Source organism: Marmota flaviventris, chromosome 11 (genome assembly GCF_047511675.1).
Source record: "Marmota flaviventris isolate mMarFla1 chromosome 11, mMarFla1.hap1, whole genome shotgun sequence".
Taxonomy (NCBI): Eukaryota; Metazoa; Chordata; class Mammalia; order Rodentia; family Sciuridae; genus Marmota; species Marmota flaviventris.
In genome coordinates this window covers 99,744,510-99,766,496 of record NC_092508.1, presented here as the reverse complement: position 1 = coordinate 99,766,496, position 21,987 = coordinate 99,744,510, and the positions used below count along the sequence as shown (strand labels likewise).

General features: G+C 34.5%; 1 protein-coding gene across 2 annotated transcripts in view; it reads left to right on the top strand.

Annotated features, from left to right (window-relative positions):
- Window positions 1–21,987, top strand: part of Cntnap5 (contactin associated protein family member 5) — a 787,874-nt gene that overhangs the window by 369,176 nt on the left and 396,711 nt on the right. The window contains exon 7 of one of the 2 annotated variants that reach the window (XM_027936831.2): window positions 14,157–14,297. In XM_027936831.2, the coding sequence (XP_027792632.2) occupies window positions 14,157–14,297 (141 nt within the window). Of the gene's footprint in view, window positions 1–14,156; window positions 14,301–21,987 lie in introns of both variants that reach the window. The other variant, XM_027936832.2, reaches the window with a different exon arrangement.

Genomic DNA, 21,987 nt, shown 5'->3' with positions numbered 1-21,987 from the left:
AATCAATTGATTAAAAAAAATCAACTGATTAGATGAAACTTAATGACAAACCTTAGTGTATGGTTTATTATTTATAAATTGTGTATTGCACATTGCTTATAAGAGAATGATCTATGTCTATACACACACACATTTGTACACGTCTCTCTGTGTGTCAGTGACCCACCTTGGACCTCCACCTGTTAAACCTTTATCAATAGTCCACTCGAGGCAGGAAATAGTAAAAGATAAATTTTAATAATTAGGAAAGCGTGGGGTGGTAGAGGGCCATTTGAGCCTTGTTAATGATCTTACATTATTGAGAATGAAGAAGGACTGAAGAATTTTTTCATGATGGTAACATGGACAATTTCTCATTTTAGACTAGCATTTCTAAATGTTTGATTCAGGGCCAGTCCAACCAGAAACCACTGGAAATTCGCTGAAAGTGAACATATTCATGATCCTCCCTTTCCCAATGAATCAGAAATTGTGGGATAGGACTCAGCAATTTGCTTACAATTCCTCCAGGGAATCCTGAAGTTCCTGATGTCTCAGAACCACAGTCTCACAGCAGTCACTCTGAAGGTTATGTGTAGCTCGGGTTTGCAGATGGGTGGAAGGAAGGAGTTTCTGAACAGAGAGTAGGAAATCCTGTTTGGAGACAATTTCAGTTACCAATTGAGTAGATAACACAACAGTGGAGATGGAGATTGGTGCTTGAAAAATTAGGAGGTGGCCTATTTTTTTGTTTTCAATCACAATTATAAACTTAGAGAAAAATCTCTTCTTTTGATCCTAATGTTACTTTAGTACATTGTAGATAAGGCATGCCATTCATTAACTTCAAAAGAAAAGTTGTCATTTTTGACTCAGAATGCTAGATGCCAGAATGATATTTTTGAGTTGCTGAAAATTGGAAGTCTGTGAATATCCATCACTCTCCCTTTGTGTAATTGTTTAATTGATTGAAAACACAAAATGAACAAAGGGAACACACTATATTAAAATCACCTCAAAGCAGAGAGGTCTTTGATGAATTTGAAAACAATAATAAAAGAAAAACCTACAAAATTATCACTCAGTATTACAAGTCCCTCAAATACTTTCCCTTTAATGTCCAAGGGGATGGTTCTAAAATTCACCATTGCTTGACTTAATTGACTTGCAAGAATCTGTTTACCTATGATCTCTTGTGTATAGAATCTGTACGCAATCACAGCTGAGTGACATTGAAATGAATGTCAGCATTCCGGGAAATGAAATCCAATGATGTCACTCAGTTTATGAAGTTGGATCTGATTTCTTTAGGGCATGCATTGATGACTTATAAAAAAATATTTTCTAGGAAAGAAACACCTTGAAAAGTTTCTCCCAAGCAACCTTTGCTTCAGGGGATGTAGTCCTTTCAAAATATGTGTAGCCAGGTTGCTCTAATGATCATAAAAGAAGACAGATTGACTGTAATAGCATTGGGAGATGCTGGCTGTGCTGGAAAACAAGAGTTATATGCCCAGAAAAGTCTCTAGCCTTGCAGAGGCACTTGAAAGGGCATATTAAGAAGAGAGAGAACAGGGATGGGAGGGCCAAGTTCTATCCACCCTTATCTCACCAAGTAGTTGTGTTAACCAGGGAAATGAAAACTCACAACTCTGATTACTGAGAAGCAAAATTGGCACTATTATTGGAAAGAAGTCAAACAAGATATTTAAATCTAAGATCTGCTTTATTGCAGAATTATATATTGATCAGGTTTGGTTTATGCCTTGAGCCCTTCTGTGCACACATGAGGCCTGGGCTACCGCCAGCTAGAAAGATAGCTGAGTTCACAACCTCAGGCTCCAGTGACCCAACATCAGAGCATCCTCCTGCTGTAGAGCTGTTCTCTATCAAATTTTATGTGAAGTCTAACTGTTTGATATAAACCTATTTTTCCTTCTCAGATTTTACCATATTGTGAATAGTAGTTGACAAAGAAAGTACAGTGGCTTCTTCTTAGACTGTCTTATGGAGGTCAATCAAGTGACGTTATGACTTTGTATGAGGCAACTAGTCTGGCATTTGCCATGTAAGGCATGAGATTGTCTGCTTCTTGTCCAACCTAGAAGGTGAACACAGACAAGACTCAGGGAGACCTCTGTCAAAAAGATAAGCAGGAAAAAAGATATAGATCAAGTACTTCGTATTGGGATGTCTTCCTAGTTCACATCACTTAATCCATGTGACTTTTCTGAATGCTGTGAGAGACATCATAGCAGTTTTCTTTTCTTCTAGCCTGAAACAGAAAGACTTTAGAAAAGACACATTTTTAGGACCTTATTCCTCTGATACCCCTATAATTGAAAAAGTCCTTTCCTTTCAATAGTGCTAGGGGCCCTGTTTTACATCACTATATGTACCCAAACTCTAAAAACTTGTTTTTGAAAAAAAAAAAAAAAGATTTACATGTTTCTACTCTATAAATAACAGACATTTCATAAACTACAAAATGTATTTTAGTAAAAATCTTAGCTTAAGACATATATACAAAAGCCTAAAACTAGATTAAGATCCTTTCATGTTTAAAAATACATGTGTGGTGTATCTTCAAAAATAAGATTGAAGTTTTTTTTTTTTTTTTTTTTTTTGTTAAATGAGATATAGTTTCATAATCTAAAAATGTTTAAGGTCCTTCTAAGTATGATATGGATTTCAGGAACCTGGGAATAAAATATATGAAAAATTTTACCAATCTGAAAAAAATGTGCCTATATAAAATGAGAAATAAATAACTTGCACTTTTTGTAAAAAACTATGTTTAATAATGCCACATCCACCAAATAACTAGAAAAAGTACTTCAAAGTATTATAATATTACTAATAAACAAAGCCTCCCTACATTTTTTTTGGAAACAGGTATCCCACTGGGGAAAAAAAAAACAGGGAAAGAACATGAATATAAAAAAATACAAATGACTTTCATATGCAAAAGGGTCTTCAAACTCTCTAATTGAAAAAAAAAAAAAAACACGAAAGAAAGAAATATCAATTCATGCTCCAAATAACAAAGTCCAACACTATATAATCAGCCACAATAGCATGATAAAAAGAAACCAAAATGATATTGTATATTGTTGTTGGCATAGTAATTAATGCAATATTTAAGAAAGGATAATATCATTCAAAATTAGGAAAAACATTTCTTTCACTACAACATTCTGTTTCTAACAATTTTCCTATAATTATAAAGGAGTGTGTGCAATGGATATATTCTAGAAATTAAAAAAGAAAAATGAAAAATTTTCCCCAAATCCTTCAAAAGTAATTGATGACACATTATGATCATCTCACTGGAGGAGCAGCTCCACTTCAGTGCCTAGGTGACTTTGCATTGTTCACATAGGCCACACAGCCTGCAGTTCACAGCAGGGGGTCATCTAAGTCTTGGCAAGATATTCTGTGATCCAAGGAGACATGAAAGGCTGGGGATGATCTGCCCAGAGATTCTGTTTCACTCACCTCCCTGACCCAGGGAAGCTGTTAGGGTACAGTTTCTAATAACCTCCCCATTCTGATAATGTGTAAGGTTTTCACCCTGTTCTCCTAGAATACAGCTGTATCATATAAACTTGTTTAAACTGCAATTTACAATTACATACTGAGGAATAGGAACACGCACTTATTTGAAGGTCATCTCTTCCATTTTCTTTAGGAGCCATTGTTTGGGGTATGTAGGGCAGGGACCAAGGGCAGCTGCAAAGTTTGTCTCTTGTTTTATTGTCATCTGTGCAAATTGGAAGCTGTCTGAATCTAAAAACGATTCCTGTATCTTTACCAGGAATGTAAAGTAGTCAGATGTTGGCCTTCAGCTCACCTACTGTGAGGATGCTTTATAAACCTATACAAAAGTAGCACTCATTAATGACAGAGACAGTCCCATATGTTCTAATTTGAAACTTCTTAATATTAATTGTTCAACAAAAAGGAAAATCAATAATACACCAATAAAAATAATAATAGAATGTCCTAACTAGACAAAACTTTTCCAGTCTTAGAAGACAAATATTTCATGAGAAATGTAAAGAAGAAAAGAAAATACAAAAGAAAAATCAATGTGTAATGGTACAAATAAATAATGTATGTTTTAAAAGCAGAGATTACATAAACTTGAAAATGTGCAAATAGAAAAAATTTTAAGGTTACTAAAGAGACTAGTAAGAAAGAATCTGAAAGTGTGGGATAAAACAAGAAGAAATTTTTTTTAACTATATACTCTCCTTTAACCTTTTGAATTTTATTCCATGTGCAAATAAAGAAATATTTTAAGAAGCTGAGGCAATAAAAATAGTGAATGATTTAAGAAATGTTTCTTATATTTATTTCTAACACTATATGTTCTGATTTAATTCACAGTTTATTTTCAAAAGCACATTGCTTCATAATCTATAATTAAATTTACTTACTGTTTTTTTTTTTTGAGTTGTGTATCTTATCATCCCCACCCCTCATTAAAAAAGGCCTCATTAAAAAGGCCAAGATTTTCATTTTTTGTTTTCATTTATTTCTGTAGAATTGTATCTGGCTTGGAAAACACAGTAAGGAAATATTTGTTGAATAAATGAATGATTGTTTTTATGTAAATCCCAAATAATATGAATCTAAGGCCTATTTTTCATCTCCTAAAAAGGATGTAATAATTTCTCCATGCTCAGAGGCCACCTTTGATGCTGCCTTACCATTGCTTGGCATGGCCTAACGGAAACTTCTCTTACAACTAAGACAGTCATTTGACTGGATGGACATCATAAAAGTGTTTATTTGGTGATCAAAATAACTACAGATCACTAGGGAAACTGTTTTCAAGGCCATGAGAGAGTATAATTGTTATCGATCCTTTTCTTTCTTTGGAAAATCAGTTTCAAGGCTAACACAGGAGGACATCAAGGTGAAGAATAAACTGAAGAAAATAAAAGATAAAGAAAAGCAAAAAGGAAATGACAACGAAAAGATGAAAAGGAAAATTATTCCTATTATGTGTGGCAGTTGTGATTTTTGTTTTAACCTCTAAACAATCCCTATCAAGGAGGTTATCAACTACTACATCACAAATAAAAACCTAAAAGACAGAGCAAAATTGTTGAGTCCCACAATCCCTATTGTCCACTAACCCCTGCCACAGCAGTAGGGCCAGCATGTGAGACCAGGTCTGTAGCTCTTGGAGCAGGATCCATGGGATGGCCAAAATTTCTCACTCGGGGAGGAACACTTGGTCCCTGGAGGCACAGGCCCAGATTGTGAAGCGGATTCCTATCTGTGTACAAGACTTGAAATCGCTTTATGTGGTTCTCCCCTTTGCTTCTAGTCTTCAATTTAAGATTACTGTGAGTTGGAGACCTGCTAAATTTATATTTCCTCCAGTTTTAAAGCAAGGAAATGACATATGAACACTTCCTCTTAATATGTCTTAAAAGCAAACCAATTGCATTGAATATGAAGGAGAGAATCTTTCAAAGCCAGTATTATAGAAAAACATAATTGTTTTTCTTAACATGAACCCAAGGAGTGAATGATAATATATCTTCTTGTTTAATAGGTTTCTATTAGGAAAATGACAGTATGGTTTAATTACCCCACTTTTTCTAGTGGAAGTGGCTAAATAAGCATTTGAAAACTGGTTTTTTTTTTAGGTTCAAGTAATATAATCATCAATAAAATAATATACAGTTATCCAGGACCCTCTCGGCTGCTCCTAGAGCCTGATGCAATAGTATAAATGGAGAACTAGGTATCTTAAATCTAAAAATTTAAAGAGTTGCAAATCAAGCTAGCAAACTATTGAATTAAATATGTTCTACTCTACCAGCTTAGCAAATAGTCCTTCACAGCTAAAGTGCATAGGTCCAAATTCTATCTGCAATCCAAAGAGCTGCCCCTTGTTCACATCTCTCAGAAAGACAGATGAGGGAAGAGGACAGTGGAGACCCTGAAGTGGTTTCAGAGCTGTTGAGGCAGAAGTGTTGGTGCGCTGCTGGGGAATTCCTGGTCTGGATGGTGGTAGCAGCTTTGTGATCATCTCCTCTGGGATCAAAACACATCTCCCTGCAAGACAGGATGTGACCAGGGGATGCAGCAGGAACCTGAGTACCTTGCCTGAGTAACACAGGGTATGCTGAAGTGAGGCTTTCCATTGAGCTTCTTGCTTGAGTACTGAAATGGACATGACTGAACTGACTGGCCAAAGGATCTGAAGTGTGTGTGTGTGGTGTGTGTGTGTGTGTGTGTGTGTGTGTGTGTGTATAGAGAGAGATACGCATATAGAGATATATTTATATATAAATAGGCATATTTATATATAGTAAAATGTGTGTGTATACAAAAGTCATTCAGACAAAAAGATCTTAAAACGTATTAGACCAATTGGGCTAATATACCTGAGGTCTGCAAGTCTATGAAAAGATATCTATTTGGAAAAAGGAACTAAAGTTCTAACAGTTGATCTGATTTGGCCTAGGAACAACAATGGGAACTACAACAATAATAAAAAAAAAAATGTTCTGAAACATCCCTGGTGCAAAACTTAATAATAGATTGAGAACGCAGGGTTGGCCTGTCAGAGAAAATTGGAAGGACCTGATGTATGCTGTTGAGAGCACACTGTGGTTTCTGGTGCTATGTACCCTCCCTCTCGTTTTCTTCTTTTTAAAGACTGCAGCAGGACTTAGGCCAGGACTGTCAGTGCTCTGGGGAAATTTTAATTTTAAACAATGAGACAGTTTTAGGAAAACCAGAATATTGGTGAAGAGATAGTTAGATGCAGAATCCCAGTTCCTGTACTTCTGGCTGTGAGACCTCAGTTGAATAGTGAACTTTTTGTATATCACCTGAAAACTGGGCAGTAAGTGGGGAACAGGAATGAGGAGACAGTTCAGGCATTCAGTACTTTGTAAACAAGAACTGATTTTGAGACTAATGCTTTATTTTTACCCAATATAGGGCTGTATCTTGGTAAGATATCATCTATTCTCTGTCCCCAGCAAAATGAAATAAGATAGTCTTCATGCATAAAGAAGGGAACATTGGGAACTTATGAAAGTTTAGATCATAAAAGAAAAAAAACAAAGTAATTTTTTATGAAAACATTGTCAATTATCTTCGTTCAATTTCCAATTTCAATGTAAGGGGAAAATAGCACATCATGTGCAATGGAAGAACATTAAAGTTCTAGAGATCAGAAGTTCCAATCCTGTCACAGACTGAGTCATTGATCTAGTCAAAATAACAGAGTAGAAGTTACAAAATGGTGACCAAGGTGACTGACCAGGCAAGACTAGCACTGCTTCATCTCATTTGGCTTATCTGTTGTTTTTCTTTCTTTCAAAAAAAAAAAAAATAATCATTTGAATTCAGATTGATATTTGTAAAAATATCAAGTGATTTCATGAGAAAATTGGGATTTTTGCCTCATTTTTAATGGCAAAAATTCATCAACCTAGACTTAGCCCATGAGGGGCAGTGCCTTCAGGGAAGGGTCACATGACTCATTAACACCTAGCAAGGTGAGTTTCAAAGACTGAAAAAGAAGACAGCAGTTTAGATCCTTCTTCAAAGCCCTTCCATTAAAAAGTGGCCATCAGAACAAATGTGACTCAAAAATGTGCATAATATTTTGAGAAATTTCAAAAGTATCAGAGAGTCAAATTAGACAGAAAGTAGAATCATCAGAACCAAAAGATTCCAAATTTAAATGGGCCTAGAGAAAACAAGAAACAGTAAAGAAGGAATGAACTCGTTGCCATCCAAGTAACATCAAAGATCAAGAGGCAAGCATATACCAGACCAAAGGAGATGAATAGATCAAAGGAAACGAGAGTGGCAGATTCTGGGACCTCATACCTTTAACACCAAAGTGAGCTTTCTCCTGGGACTTACCCAGCTGGAGCACACCTGTGACACACACAATTACCTCAGGTTACTAGGTAGACTACCTTGTCCAAGACACACTGCCAGTGGAACTCTGGAATCTAATACTTAGTTTTGTTGCCCACTAACATCAGTGAAAGGTACACTCTGCAATTTGCCAAGACCCATAAAACAAGAACAGAATTAAAAAAAGGCAACATCATCAAAAGGGAAAAGGCAAAAGAAGACCTAGAAGAAAATTGCTTATGCCCTTTTTTTATCCAAATAAAGAAATATTTTGTTGGATCTATTATATTTAATCATAGCTTTTAGGGTTATGTAATAAAAAACTGAGTAAGATATTTTCTCTATCTTGAGAAACTTAAGGGATAAATTTCAAAATATTCACCTTAGTCCCTTTTCTGCTACCAAAGCAGATAACTGAGGTCATCATCTTATAAAGACAAAAAGCATATTTTGCTTTACAGTTTTGGAGTGTTCAGTTCCATAATCACTTGGATCCCTGTGGCAGGAGATTATCACAGAAGTATATAGTAGAACAAACTGGCTCACCACACAGACAGGGAGTGAAAGAGAGAGAAAGAAGAAGAGGCTAGGGTCCCAGGACCTCCTTCAAGGGCATGCATTCAATGACCTGCATGCCTTCTACTACTCCCTTACATCTAGGGACTAGTAGACATGGACATTTAAGGATGTTTCAGATCCAAAATGTAGCAATATTTATCAAATATTTATTTGGTATCTACTATGTGTCAGGCCTCCTTTTAAGTGCTTGAAATATATCCATGAAAAGACCAATGATTCCTACCCTGGTGATGTTTGGATTCTAGCCGTAGAGAAAAACTATTCAGCAAAAAACAACACAAATCAGTAAATTCTATACTAAGTAAGTAGACAACAAACTGCTGTGAAAAGAAAACTAAAAGTAGATCACAGTACTGGGCTTGGGAGGTCAAGGATAAAGGTTAACATCATGGGGACAGTCACCTTTGAATAGAGACCTAAAGGGAACAATTAAGTCTGTTGTGTTGCTATCTGGAGAGAGTTGACTGAGAACATAGGACTCCCAACCTAAAATAGCTGTACTGAACATTTTAGGTTCTGGGCCCTTCAGCAGAGGCTAGACTAAGCCTACTGAATCCAATCTTTGCATTCACAATTTAAGTGATATCTTCCTGAAGAGGATTAATATTTTCTTGCTGAAAATCCTTCAGTACTCCCCATTCTTCTGAGCTCTACATTCAGTGATTTTGGTGTGTGTCTCCAACTCACCTTGCTAGTTTTATTTATAACTTAAATGTCTATGATTACTTAGTTTTTTGATCACCAGCATAGTGTTTTTGGGGCTGTGGGGGGTGCCCTTTATTTTGTCCTTCATACTTTTCTCGATATGCTTTTCTGAAATGTCTGTTTTCCTAAATGTATGTCTCAAAATTCTATTATTCTCCAAACTCCAACTCTCTGGTTATTTTCTCCAGTTATTTCCCAAACCTCTTCTTTGTATAGCAGTTGGTCTTTTCTCATTGTTCTTACCATACCTTGTCTTCCATCATTCTGTTAGAGGATGGATTTTTCATTGGGAATGGCCCTACATTTCTACAGGAAAGAGAGAGTGCATGATTTAACTTCAATACCACCACAGGGGCTTGATCCATGCTTTACAGAAAGTAGGGCCTCAACAACTAGTTAGGGATTTGACTTGGACCAAAAAAGTGGAAACAAGTTTTTCAAGTATTTCTGAGAGCTGCTAACAGAATAGTTAAAACAAAAGATTTTTTTTTTCAGTTGGTGTGAAATAGAAATAATTGTTCACATATGACAATTTTGGAAGTTTATGACCACTATAAACTTCCAATGAATGGATGAAAACATGATCTAAGTCAAGCCAAGTTTCTAGCTCTGTCTTCCATATACCAAAGACCTTTAGGCACTTCATGTGGACTATGTATGCTGAAATATACTCTCTGTTCAGCATCATCAATATCCATCACATGATGAACTATGCCAAATTCTAAATAGAAACTCAGAATCCAAAACAATGAAATCAGTAAAGGAAAAATTTTAAAAAATGTTTGGAATTGTGAGAAACATACAATAACTGAATTCATACAGAAAAACAAGATAGAAAATTAGCACCTTTGAAAGGAAAAATTAAGATCAAAATATAAAAATCATTGTAAACTTTTCATTATGATCCCTTATTTAAAATATCTATCCTAACCACATGTGCATACCATATAAAACCTCAATAAATGCAAAAAAACCCCATTAAATTGCACATTTTTATACTACAAATATTGGTTAACACTGCTTTTCTGTGAGCTGAACCCAAATGAATGAACTAATGGATGGAGTCAAGGAGAAAAGCAAGTATTGGGAGACAGTGAATCAGAGTACAATTAGATCAAGTAGAACAGCTTGAGAATGGTCAATATTCAATTTTTTTCAAATAATTGGTACAATAATTTGCCAGCCTACGTCATTGCACAGTAGTGACTTTTATATGCATGACTTGATGGACAAAAACAATTTTAAGCAAGATTTTAGTTTTTATTACCAAAGTTTTGATAAATAAGATAAAATATAAATGCAAATGATCCATTGGCTATAATTACTAATATAAAATTAATAGTTATATACCAAGTGTTTATGAAATATTTAGAAAAACAACATTTTATAGGAAAGAAATACATCAATATATGAAGCAAACTTTTCCAATCTAACTTAAATAAACTAAATCTATAACTCAATACTACAATTAGAGCTGCAAGTTTCTACTTGAAAAATCAAAATGTATAAATCACTTGCATATATATATATATATATATATATATATATGTATATATATATATATATATGTGTGTGTGTGTATATATATATATATATATATATATATATATATATATATATATATATATCTCAGTTTGTACTCACACTCAAATATAAATAAATGCCATTTTACCACTTCTCTCTCACTTCATCCCATATGCTCATCATTCTGTTTCCCTTGATGGCAGGAAAAACATCTCTATTGAGTAATTAGTTAATACCTATTTATACCTTTGTGCATTATTGTATAAACACTGGATTATATTAATGTTTCCTGGGCAGATTATTAACTGGCTAGCGTTAGTACTATCTTACATCAAGGGAGGTATTCCATCTACTTGTCCCACCTGAAAGCATATCACCCACTAGTCCTACCTGGTTTGGAGTCTTGAGAACCAAGTGTCACCTTCTGCTGCTGTGGTCTGTGATACCTGGTATCACCTAGATCTATGAGATATAGTTACTTGTGCTCTCCCAGACTTCAAATGCAACTACCAGCCCTCTGTACATTTACTGAAAACCTCAGCACTTTCATTCCTCCCCCTGCATCCTGTTCTCTTAGGCCTATGCTAGCTAGAGTGCCCAGGTCAGTGAGAAACAGGTCTTAGGGCTCTCCTATATTGGAGCTCCACTTAAGCCACTGATAATCCTCCTGGCTTCTCTCCAGCTCTTTTGTTCTGGGGCCATACTGAACTTGAAGCAGCTCATATAGGCTTGCAAACATCACTGCTTTGGTAATCAGGATGATTTCCAGGATCTGACTTGTGATTTCTATCCACCTTCTCCAATGCTCTATAAGTTTCAGTCCCTCAGAGTGGAACAGAGAATAGTCTGTACACTACAACCCAACTTTCCCCAACAAATTCTTCTCAAAATCCTCCACCCAGACTAAAAGGAGTAATAGTTGCTCCCTTAATGCTGTAGAAAATTACAAGATTATATACAGTATTCTGTGTATTATTTTTCTTTGGATAAAAATCTTTACCCTGAATAACTTAAGTACTGTTTTTGCTGTGTAAAAGACAGTGCTTTTTGTTCTTTCTATTACCTTTCAAATTTTGTTCTGTATCTGCTGTTTTCCTAAATCACAATGCAGTGAAGTAGAGCATTAATTTTTTTTATTAGTAATTGAAGAAGGTGGTGAACATCAAAGTGAAAAGGTAATTTTGTAAGCTCTCAAAAATATTTCTTATAAAATATTTGTGGGATTTACAAATTTATTGTTGATGGGTTTTTGTTTTCTAGAATATTTTCCAAGACATATATCATGAAAGATAAAGCTTCTCTTGGGAGGCAAATATAGACTTGATCTAAATATTTGACAAAAGAAAACTAGGCTTTTATTCATTTACTAGGTAAAATATGGATATAAAACAAATGGTACCCAACCATGACTCAATAAGAGAGAATTTATTAATTCATCATCTAACAATGCAATTCAACACAGCAATAGATTGAGCATGAAATACTTAGTTCCATCCCACAAACTTTTTGAGAAACAATGGATAATGGAAAGTGTTCATTCTCATTTCAAACACAGAAACAAATTATATGTAAACTGGGAGTACAGGAATGTTTCCCTGATGTGAAGTCAGAATCAGAGTTATGTGTCCATGGTAAATGGAAGGGTTTTTTTTTTTTTTTTTTGTCTTCTTTTATTTCAGTTTGGTTTTAGAAGGTTCTATACCATTATTATTATTTAATATTTCTTAAATTGTGGCTCGATCCTAGAAAGTTTTGGTTACGATGACAAAATAAAGAAAAGATATGTACAAAATTGATTTTAAAAAGGAACAAAGTGCTTGTAGATGTAATATGATTGTACCCTTCACAAATACAAAGAAATTATCTTTAAAAAGTATATGACTTAATATGAAGTTACATACAAAATATTTTGTTAGAGAAAATGAACCAGCACCAATAATATGGGTATTTATATGATAAAATATTAGTGAATTAGAAAAAAATATAATGGAATTTTTAGTAGTATGAAATTCCTAGAAGTTAATTCACTGAAGAATATGTGAACTAGGGAAAGACATTAACAACTTAGGTGGAGGAACCTTATCTGAAATATTCTGAAAAAAAAAAAAAAAGATACTGAGTTCTTGGAAAGGAAAGTGAAATATTTTTAAAAATTCATTCTTCTCTGAATAAACTCTTTAATGAAGTAATGAATCCTCAATCAAAATTTCAACAATTTTTTTTCAAATAAAATTCTGAAATTGTGAAAAAAATGAAGGATAATATCAATTCTCTTACAAAAGTAAAGCATCAATAAGTAAAAGTGAGTAAAGGATTAATAATCCTTATCACCTCTTACAATTCATTAAGAAACACTTTTCAATAGTGTAGAACTTGTGGAAAAAAATAAATATCTAGAAGTAATCCTTTGCATATAGCTGGTATTCATATAAGGGAGAGACATTCAGAGTAGGAGAATGCGTGTGTGTGTGTGTGTGTGTGTGTGTGTGTGTTTGAGTAGAAAAGACAGGAGAGGTTTAAACATGGATATCAGATAAGTACAAGATTAAGGTGACATTTTCAAGTAGTAGAGAAAAACTAGGTTACTTATTAAATGATATTGGAATAAAGGTAAACATAGAAACTGTTCTGTTTTGTTTTCTTCTCATGGTAGAAAAAATATTCACAAAAGATCAAGATGCCAAAAAGTAATATATCCATTAAAATAATTTGTATTAGTATTTACTAGACATAAAATGGTCATGAAAATTAATATTCCATAATCTTCCCAGACAAATTCACTATAAGTAAGTAGTTTGGTGCTATAATCACACTTCACAATCAGTTACAATTCTTGCACTTTTCAATCAAATTTATAGTAATTTCCCATTTTATCACAAATGCTGAACAAGTGTCACTATTGAGAACTAAATAAAGATTTCATTAAATTGTTTCTTATTTGCATTATAAAACTGTATAAGGCATTTGCATTATTGTCTGTTTTTTTATTTTCATAGATAATGATTTGGGAAAAACCTTGTGCTGAGTTTTTTGGTACAATGCAGGCCTTTAAAGTAGGTCTCTCAGCTGAATAGAGTTATGTTTTGTTTGTCCCTTGGCTTTCTATGGACAATTTCTCTAAGATGCTTGTGTAAGAGATAAATATAAAGATGCTGGTTTTCTTTCTTTTTCTTTTTTTTTTCTTCTCCTTCTGTAAATTACTGTTTTATTTAGTATTAAAAAGGTTCAGAAAAGAAGTGAAAATGGTTTTGTAAAATAAGCCCTCAAGAAGCAAGCAATTACAGTTATTTTTACATGGGCTAATCAGTATCCTTTTAAATGTGTAATCAAGTGGCATCTATAATTATTTGAGTCACTTGGCTCATACATACAATTGAATCTACTGAATGTATTTGCTTCCTTTCCTTTTCTACTCCTTCAGAGTTTATAACTAAGAGTTGATTTTTATTTTTCCCACTATAAAGCTTAGTTTTGGAGGAATTCCAGTACCAGGAAAACCTGGGACCTTTTTAAAGAAAAACTTCCATGGATGTATTGAAAACCTTTACTACAATGGAGTAAACATAATTGACCTGGCTAAAAGAAGAAAGCATCAGATCTATACTGTGGTAAGTTATCTCATTTATTTTTATTTTTATTTCTTGATGTTTTCTACCACTCGGGGGTAAGTCTTGCTTTCACTATCGCACTCCTGTATCTCTTCATAGTGTGCCTGTGTTTATCTTGCACTCTTAAGAGGTCCCATCAGCCTCACTCATACTCAAGAGCAAGACTCCCAGCCAGGACTGAGTATGAATTGTGTTCCTGGAGAAAAACGTGTATCAAAGATATTTAGAGAACTCTATTTTTCTGGTTGTGGTTGCTTTCAGCTGTGGGTGAAATTTGCATTCTATAAGGGCTAACATGGATTTTTTTTTAATCTCTGGTAAACCAAAGCAAAGAATATTCCATTAAATTCAAGAGCTTGGGAGTTACATAGTTGTCTAGGAATTTGTTGAACTTCAAAAGAGGGCCTTTTAAACAAATGAGGTTACATTTTTTTTTTTTTTGTATTTTAGAGATGTCCTTTGTTACATGTATAATCCTGATAAGTTAAATAGTTAACATTTGTTTTTCCTAATAAGGCATGAGTTTCATTAGGGTCAGGTATATGTCTTCTTTTATCACTAATGGATTTTTAATATATAGCAGAGTGCCTTGCATGTAGTAGGTACTCAATAAAGGTGTTGATGTTTCCAGCTATAGTTAAGGATTTTTCCATTTATACATGCTTCCAGTGTTTTCAGTTTTCCCATGGCATATTTTATAGCTCTGTTTAGTACTGCTATTTGTTCCTAACAGATTAGCCCTTTAATCATCGTATAATGATATGCTCTTGCTCTGATGAATTTTTTGGCTCTGAAGTCTACTTTATCTGAGGTTAATGTTGCCATTTATATATTTTCCAATTAACTTTGCATGATATTTCCTTTCTCATCTTTTTATTTTTAACCTAGCTATATTGTGGTACTTGAACTGAGTTTCTTATTGACAGCAAATATTTGGTTCATTTTTTTGAATTCATTTTCCAGTTATGTTTAATAGGTATCTTTAGACCATTTACATTTAGTGTAATTAATGTGTTAGGGTTGCAATGTCCATTTATTTTTTATGTTCTGTTATCTTCTTTTTTCATGCTTCTCTTCTTTTTTCTATGTGTTGCTTGAATGATTTTTAAGAATTTCATTTTGATTTATCTAGTGGTCATATCTCTATGTACAGGTTTTGTTAGTGGTTTCTTAGTTACTATATTACATATATGCAAAATTTGATAACTTACTGGTTTTATTTTACCAATTTAGGTGAAATATAAGACTTCTCTCCTTTTAAATTTTGTTACCTTTCATGATTTTTATGTAATTGTCTTTATATTTCCTCTATACTTTAAACTGTATCACACAGTTTAATTTTTGTTTCAATTATCAAACAAAGTTTGAAAACACAAGAGAAAAAGGAGAGTTTCTTGAGTTCAGCCATATTTTTGCTTACTATTGTTCTCTCTCTTTTTTGTAGCCTGATTTTCTTTCTTTTGTCATTTTCTTTTGATTGAAATACTTTCTTTTAGCCATTCTTTTTGAGTGTATATGAAAGTGACAAATTATCTTATTTTTCTTCATCTAATAATGTTTTTCTCTCTCCTTCTACCTTTGAAAGATATTTTCTTTAGATGTAAGATTATAGGTTGACAGTTCTTTTTATTCAGCACTTGGAAAATGCTGAATCATTTACCTCTGGCCTCAGTGATAAATTTAGTTTTATTTCTCCAATAGGTAACATGTCATTTCTCTGTTGGTGATTTCAAAAATTTCTGTTTTTAGTTTTTGAAAGTTTGAATGTGATTGTCATGTTGTAGATTTCTTTGGGCTGACCTTGTTTGATTATTGTTTGATGTCTTGAATGAATGAATAGACTATGTCTTGGGCTAATCTTTACACATTTACATGTGGATAACTTGGGGAGTTTTGTGGGGTTTTTGCCATTATTTATTCAAGTGCTTTTATATCTGTCTCTTTCTTATCTTCTTGAACTCTGACAACATGAATACTAGATCTTTTGTTATAATCCCTCAAATCTTATTTCTTAGTCTTATTTTGTGTGCTTTGTTCAAATCATGTCATTTCTTTTGTTTTAGGTAGAAGTTTAGTATTCTTTTTCTTTTTTTTCTCTCATTCTGTTATTGAACCTATTATCTTTTAGGCTTGATAATGAATTTTCATTTCTAAAATTTTCATATCATTCTTCTTATCATTTGATATTTTAATTTCCTTGCTAAGACTTTTGATTTGTTACTAAGATTTTCTATTTTTTTTAACTCATATCAAATGGGTAATTGGCATTGAGACATTTTTATTATAATGGCTGCTCTAAAAATATTTGTCAGATAATTCTAACATTAATTAAATGTCATCTAAGAGGCATTTATCGATTATCTTTTTTCGTTTAGCTTGAGTTCTTTTTTGGCATAACAAAATATCGTTGTTGTTTTTTTAAGTGAACCTGCATATTTTAAATATTATGCTATGGCAAATCTTCTTTAAATTTTCTGTTTATCTGTCTTCTGCTCACGCTGTCCACTCAGGGGAAAGAGAGGTTTGGCCTTAATAACTCTGGTTTGAAATAGAAATCCCAATTCCTTTCTGAGCCTCCATTGACTTCTGTGGATGGAAAAGGTACTTGTTACTACCAAGTATGTGAGAGTTACTGCTTCCTACAAAAGTTTCATTGTTTCTTCTCTGAGTAGGCTGCATGGTAATGTCTCATGATCATCCTCTGTGTGACCTCCAGTGACATTACTACCAGAAGAAAGTGTCTTCACTTGCTATCATTGGACTGTGGTGAAGTCCACCAAGGCATCCTGACCCCATCTTTGTGAAGTGGATGGCCTCCCTCATTAGTGCTAAGTAACGTTGAAGTCCAGGATCCCCATGTAGTCTCCACTGACACACAGTGAAACACTTGATCTTTTCTGACAAAGATAGACTTCTCAAATCCCTAGGATTTTTCTTTTAGATTCTAGACATTCCCAGATTCATTTCCATAATGCCACCCTGGTTAGGATTGGAGACATTGTGATACAGCATAGCTAGATAGCTTTGCAGCAGGAGTTTTCTCTATAGCATTTATCTTGGGTTGAACAGTTATTTTAGTTATTTTCTAAAAATATTCTGTCTTGTTGCCCATTTCTTCATCCTTTGGCTGTAGAGGGCAGGCTTGGTATTGCTATTTTTTAAAAATTTGTTTATACCAGTTCGTCTGTTGGGGTGGTTGTTAGTTCTTCAGCAACGGGGCTAGGACACTAAGAAAATACAGAGAACTCCCCACCCTGTTGTGCTTTAGACCTTGAAGTTATTACATATGCTTTCTGTCCTCTCTTCATCAGTCAGCATCTTCTTAGGTTTCTTTTACACATAATTTTCAGTGTGGTTTAGTTATGTTCAGTAGCAGGAGAAATATGGAGAATTATGCTGCTTCCTAATCTCTGAATTGCAAGTTCCTTACAACTTTTTTTTTTTTTTTTTTAATCCATACAAGAGTAAGTCATTGTATCACTGATAGAAAAAAAACCTAACCCTCCGGCTGGAGTTGTAGGTCAGTGATAGAGCACTTGCCTAGCATGTGTGAGGCACTGGGTTGGATCCTCAGCACCACATAAAAATAAATAAACAAAAGAAAGGCATTGTGTCCATCTATAATGAAAAAAAAAAAAAAAAAAAAAATATATATATATATATATATATATATATATATATAACCAAAGAACCAAAAAAAAAAAAAAATCCCTAACTGCCTGAAGTCTGTCAATTGAACTATCTGAGGAAACTATATATGCAAATGAGCCTGTTTTACTTTCCCTTGATACATATAATTTACATAGTGCATTTTATAATTTGGTGTTTTGCCTTGACACATTTTTTTTCCAAATTGCCATTGGATTCCTAGGTGTAAGACACATTTGCTTTAGGAAAACCACACCAAGATTAAAGGTCACTATTGTTTAAAAGTTTGTCACCAAGTTTCTGACTCCTTTTGTTGGGAAAGGTTAAGACACACAATACTAACAAGGGCTCATTCCCTCCATTGGTTCCAGGAGTGACATCAACTGATATTACCTGACCTACCGTTTCTGGCTCACACAGAAGGCCCCTGACAATTCCCCCACTTTTCCACATGAGCTTAGGTTATCTCCTAATTTACCTAAGCACCATCTTGTGGATGACATTTTTCTTGAGTCTGGCTCAGAAGATTTAAGCTGTGGAAAATGCATTCATTCCCATCCTTTCCACAATACTATTTCCAAGAATCATTTCTAATATATCAGTTCCTGTATTAAGTGTAGTCTGCTAACACAAGGGCACTTACATTGGGTTCACGCCCTGCCAGAAGTTTAGCTTAGACAAATGTCATAAACATCAAAAGGCAGCTGTACTTGCCATTGTGCTCTGAGTCTGTAGAGCAAATTGCAACACAATAAGCTTAAGAAAACATCACTCACTCCCATTGTTTATAAAAGGTTCTTAAAAATAAGAGAGCCTGAGCCTCAGATATGAGTAACTAAGATCCCTATGGCAACATTCATAAAAGAAATCTCCATACATATTACACTAGAAAATATCTTTAATGACGAGATATTTTGAAGACAGTCACTGAATAAAAATGAGATAATGGAGACAAAACATGGATTTCTGAATATTGGTAGCTTCCATCTTCTTTTTTGAGAGAATCGTTTAATTGTAACCTTAACAAATGTTTTGGTGATGTTTTAACTACCATTGCATTTAGCAAGTTCCCTGAAACTTGGCTAGCGTACTTTATTCTTCAGGGTTTAATTGGCAGTGTCCTTAATATGAGGCTCAGAGAATCCATTTAGCACTAATGCACTTGAAAAAAAACTCCCAAGAATAGCGTTTTATTGTGTAGGGAGACAACCTTAGTTTTCACCTTCACAATATAAAGGGAAAAACATACACTATTTTTCTTCCAAATTGCTTTCATCACCTTGCTTAAATGAGAATTCATGTACACACACACACGCACACACACAAGCACACAGGCTTATATACCTGGTCTGTGTCTTTGGAATTCCTTGTGGGAAAGAATGGTTTGCATGGTCAAATATGAGTTACAAACTACTTCATTCCTGTCGCCAAGCTTAAAATTTCCCCCAACAGCACCAAATCAGCTGTACTCTAAGTCACTAAGTCATTGCAATGCCAAGTAAGGGTTTTTGAAAGGAAGGGTGTTTTTGATCTTTTCCAGTGTTCACAGATTCTCTCTCAACTATAGAGCCTTGGGAAGTTAATTTTATCAGGCGATTCAAGAAATCAACAAATCAGGCAGGAAGAGCATGGTAATGCCCATAAATTATAAAATGCGGATTCGAGGCTCACAAAAGCGCCAGCCTTTGCCTCATGTAGCACAAGCCTTTCCTACTGGCTGCATTCAGGCGGAATCCCCATTGCAATCTGTCATCCCTTTCTTGTGGGACCTGCCCACTCCCTGGAGATTTAACAGCTGTTCCATGGGGATAATTCAATTTAGTCTTTATAGCTCGATTTGACTACAGGACGATCCTGCACACTCTGAAACGCAGTAAAACTAACAGCTTAAAGTAGACATAAAAAATAACTCGCTCTTCTTCCTCAAATCCTCTATCCTATGCTAATATAGCACCATATAATAAACAATCAGAAAGTAAATGGCCCATTGAAGTGTGTGTACAGTACCTGTAATGTGGATTATAATATGTATAATATAAAAAATATATTGCCCTGATGGTTTCCTGAACATGATTAATTTCATACCTTGAATTCCATGAGAAATGATGCTTTCTTTTGAGCCATCCTTTCCTGAGCATCACACCTCCTCTCAAGAGGCAAAGAGAGGAACATGATTGTCTAGAAGTTGTCTGAGATCTCATTCACTTCATTATAGGTGTTAAAATGATTATTATTATTTTTTCAATTAAAAGAAAAGCCCAAAAAGGTCATATTACTCTATTTTGTCTTCAAAGGAGGAGGAGGGAAAACAAAGTGACCAATAACTCAGACTGTAGCTATAGAATTGGCTTTGGAGCTGATTGATCATGTCAAGTCATTTCTGTGGGTTTGTCTCAAATCATTGAAATCAAGGAATTGGGTGGGCAATAGCCAATACTAAGCACAACCTCATGATTAGAAATGAAAATTAATTACAAAATACCTTTCAACTTGCTCTAGAGTCAAACCTAATGATCTTCTCAATCCAGTGTTCAGGGCAGTACCAGATGTTACATAATGGTGGAGAGCATGGGTGTCTCTATTCCTAAGCCCTACTCCATTGCTCACTCAGCTAATGAACCTGGGTAAAGTTACCAAACATTGGCATCCTCATATATAAAATGGGGGAAAATTAGAGTGCTTACTTCAAAGTGTTAATGTATAGATTATATCTACCTGCCATGTGTTTGGTACACAGTACATGGTCCACAGTTAGCACATAATATACAGAGGAGTTTTTCCTAAGTAAAACATCTACCCGTCCATTCAACTGAAGTTGGCATGTAAGCCAATATTTATTCGCCATATTACATAGATAACTAATAACATCACATCCAGTTTCCAAATAATAAAAATATATTGGAAAGAGCTCATGGTCATTTCTGAATCCGGATTTTAGCTTACTCCTGAATTATATAAATCATAAATTGGGTTCAAAGTAAATACATTTGTAATTTTATCTATCTCATTCATTTGAAGAAATTTAGTGACAGTTCTAATCTAGGCTTGATCAAATGAGGGACTCTTTTAAAATAAGATGTTAAAAAAATTATGATGCACTGTGGAGTGGGTAAAATAAGACATCCAGATAAGTAACAGCAATAATGAGTTTTTGTGAAGTTTTTTCATTTTTGTTTGTGTCTCCTCCTGTCATGCAAATCATTGGAGCATAGTTGTTTATTTATCAAAATTCCACAGTCAAAAAAAAAATCTTCAAGAGTTAAGTGCATGTATAACTGAGAACACATACACATTCACATCTGTGCGTGCACGCGCATGCCCGCACACACACACACACACACATACACACACAATCTAGTGACAGCAACCTTTGTCTTACCTTCCTGTGACCCAGAAGCTCATGAAAATCTTTCACTGAAAACTCCCTACTGTCTAGTGAAGCCTATAATCTCTTCAGCTTGTCCCCAAGATCATGTTTCATCTCTGTGAGTATGCTCTGTGATAAATGATACTTTCCCTTGATGGAAGGAATCATTTGAAAAGCAGCTAATGTATCACGTCTTCTCTCTGCGTGTTCCTGCTGTCTTCCACTGCCATTTGACCAGTCTGACATTCACTTCACCTGCTCTGGGTTTTGTTGTTCTGATACCTTGGAAAAACAATTTCTAAGTTATTAGCTTCCTGAGCAGATGCTTCCTTCCTTCCTTTCAGAAAATTGAGATTAAACAGTTCAAGGTCATATGAAGAATAATGTAACTTAAAGTAGGAAAAATAAATAAATATGCTAACAGTGGCATGGTCATTGTCTTGATCTATTTGGGTAGCTATAACAAAATTCCATAAACCAGGTGGCCTATAAACAACAGTGTTTATATTTTCACAGTTCTGGAGGCTGGGAAATTATAGGTCAGAGTGCCAGCATGGTAGAGACTTAGAAGAAACCTCTCCTGGGTTGAACACTGTAGCTATCTCACTATATTCTCACACCGTACCATGGGAGGGTCTGCAGGCTTTTTTGGGCCTATTTGCTAAAGGCATT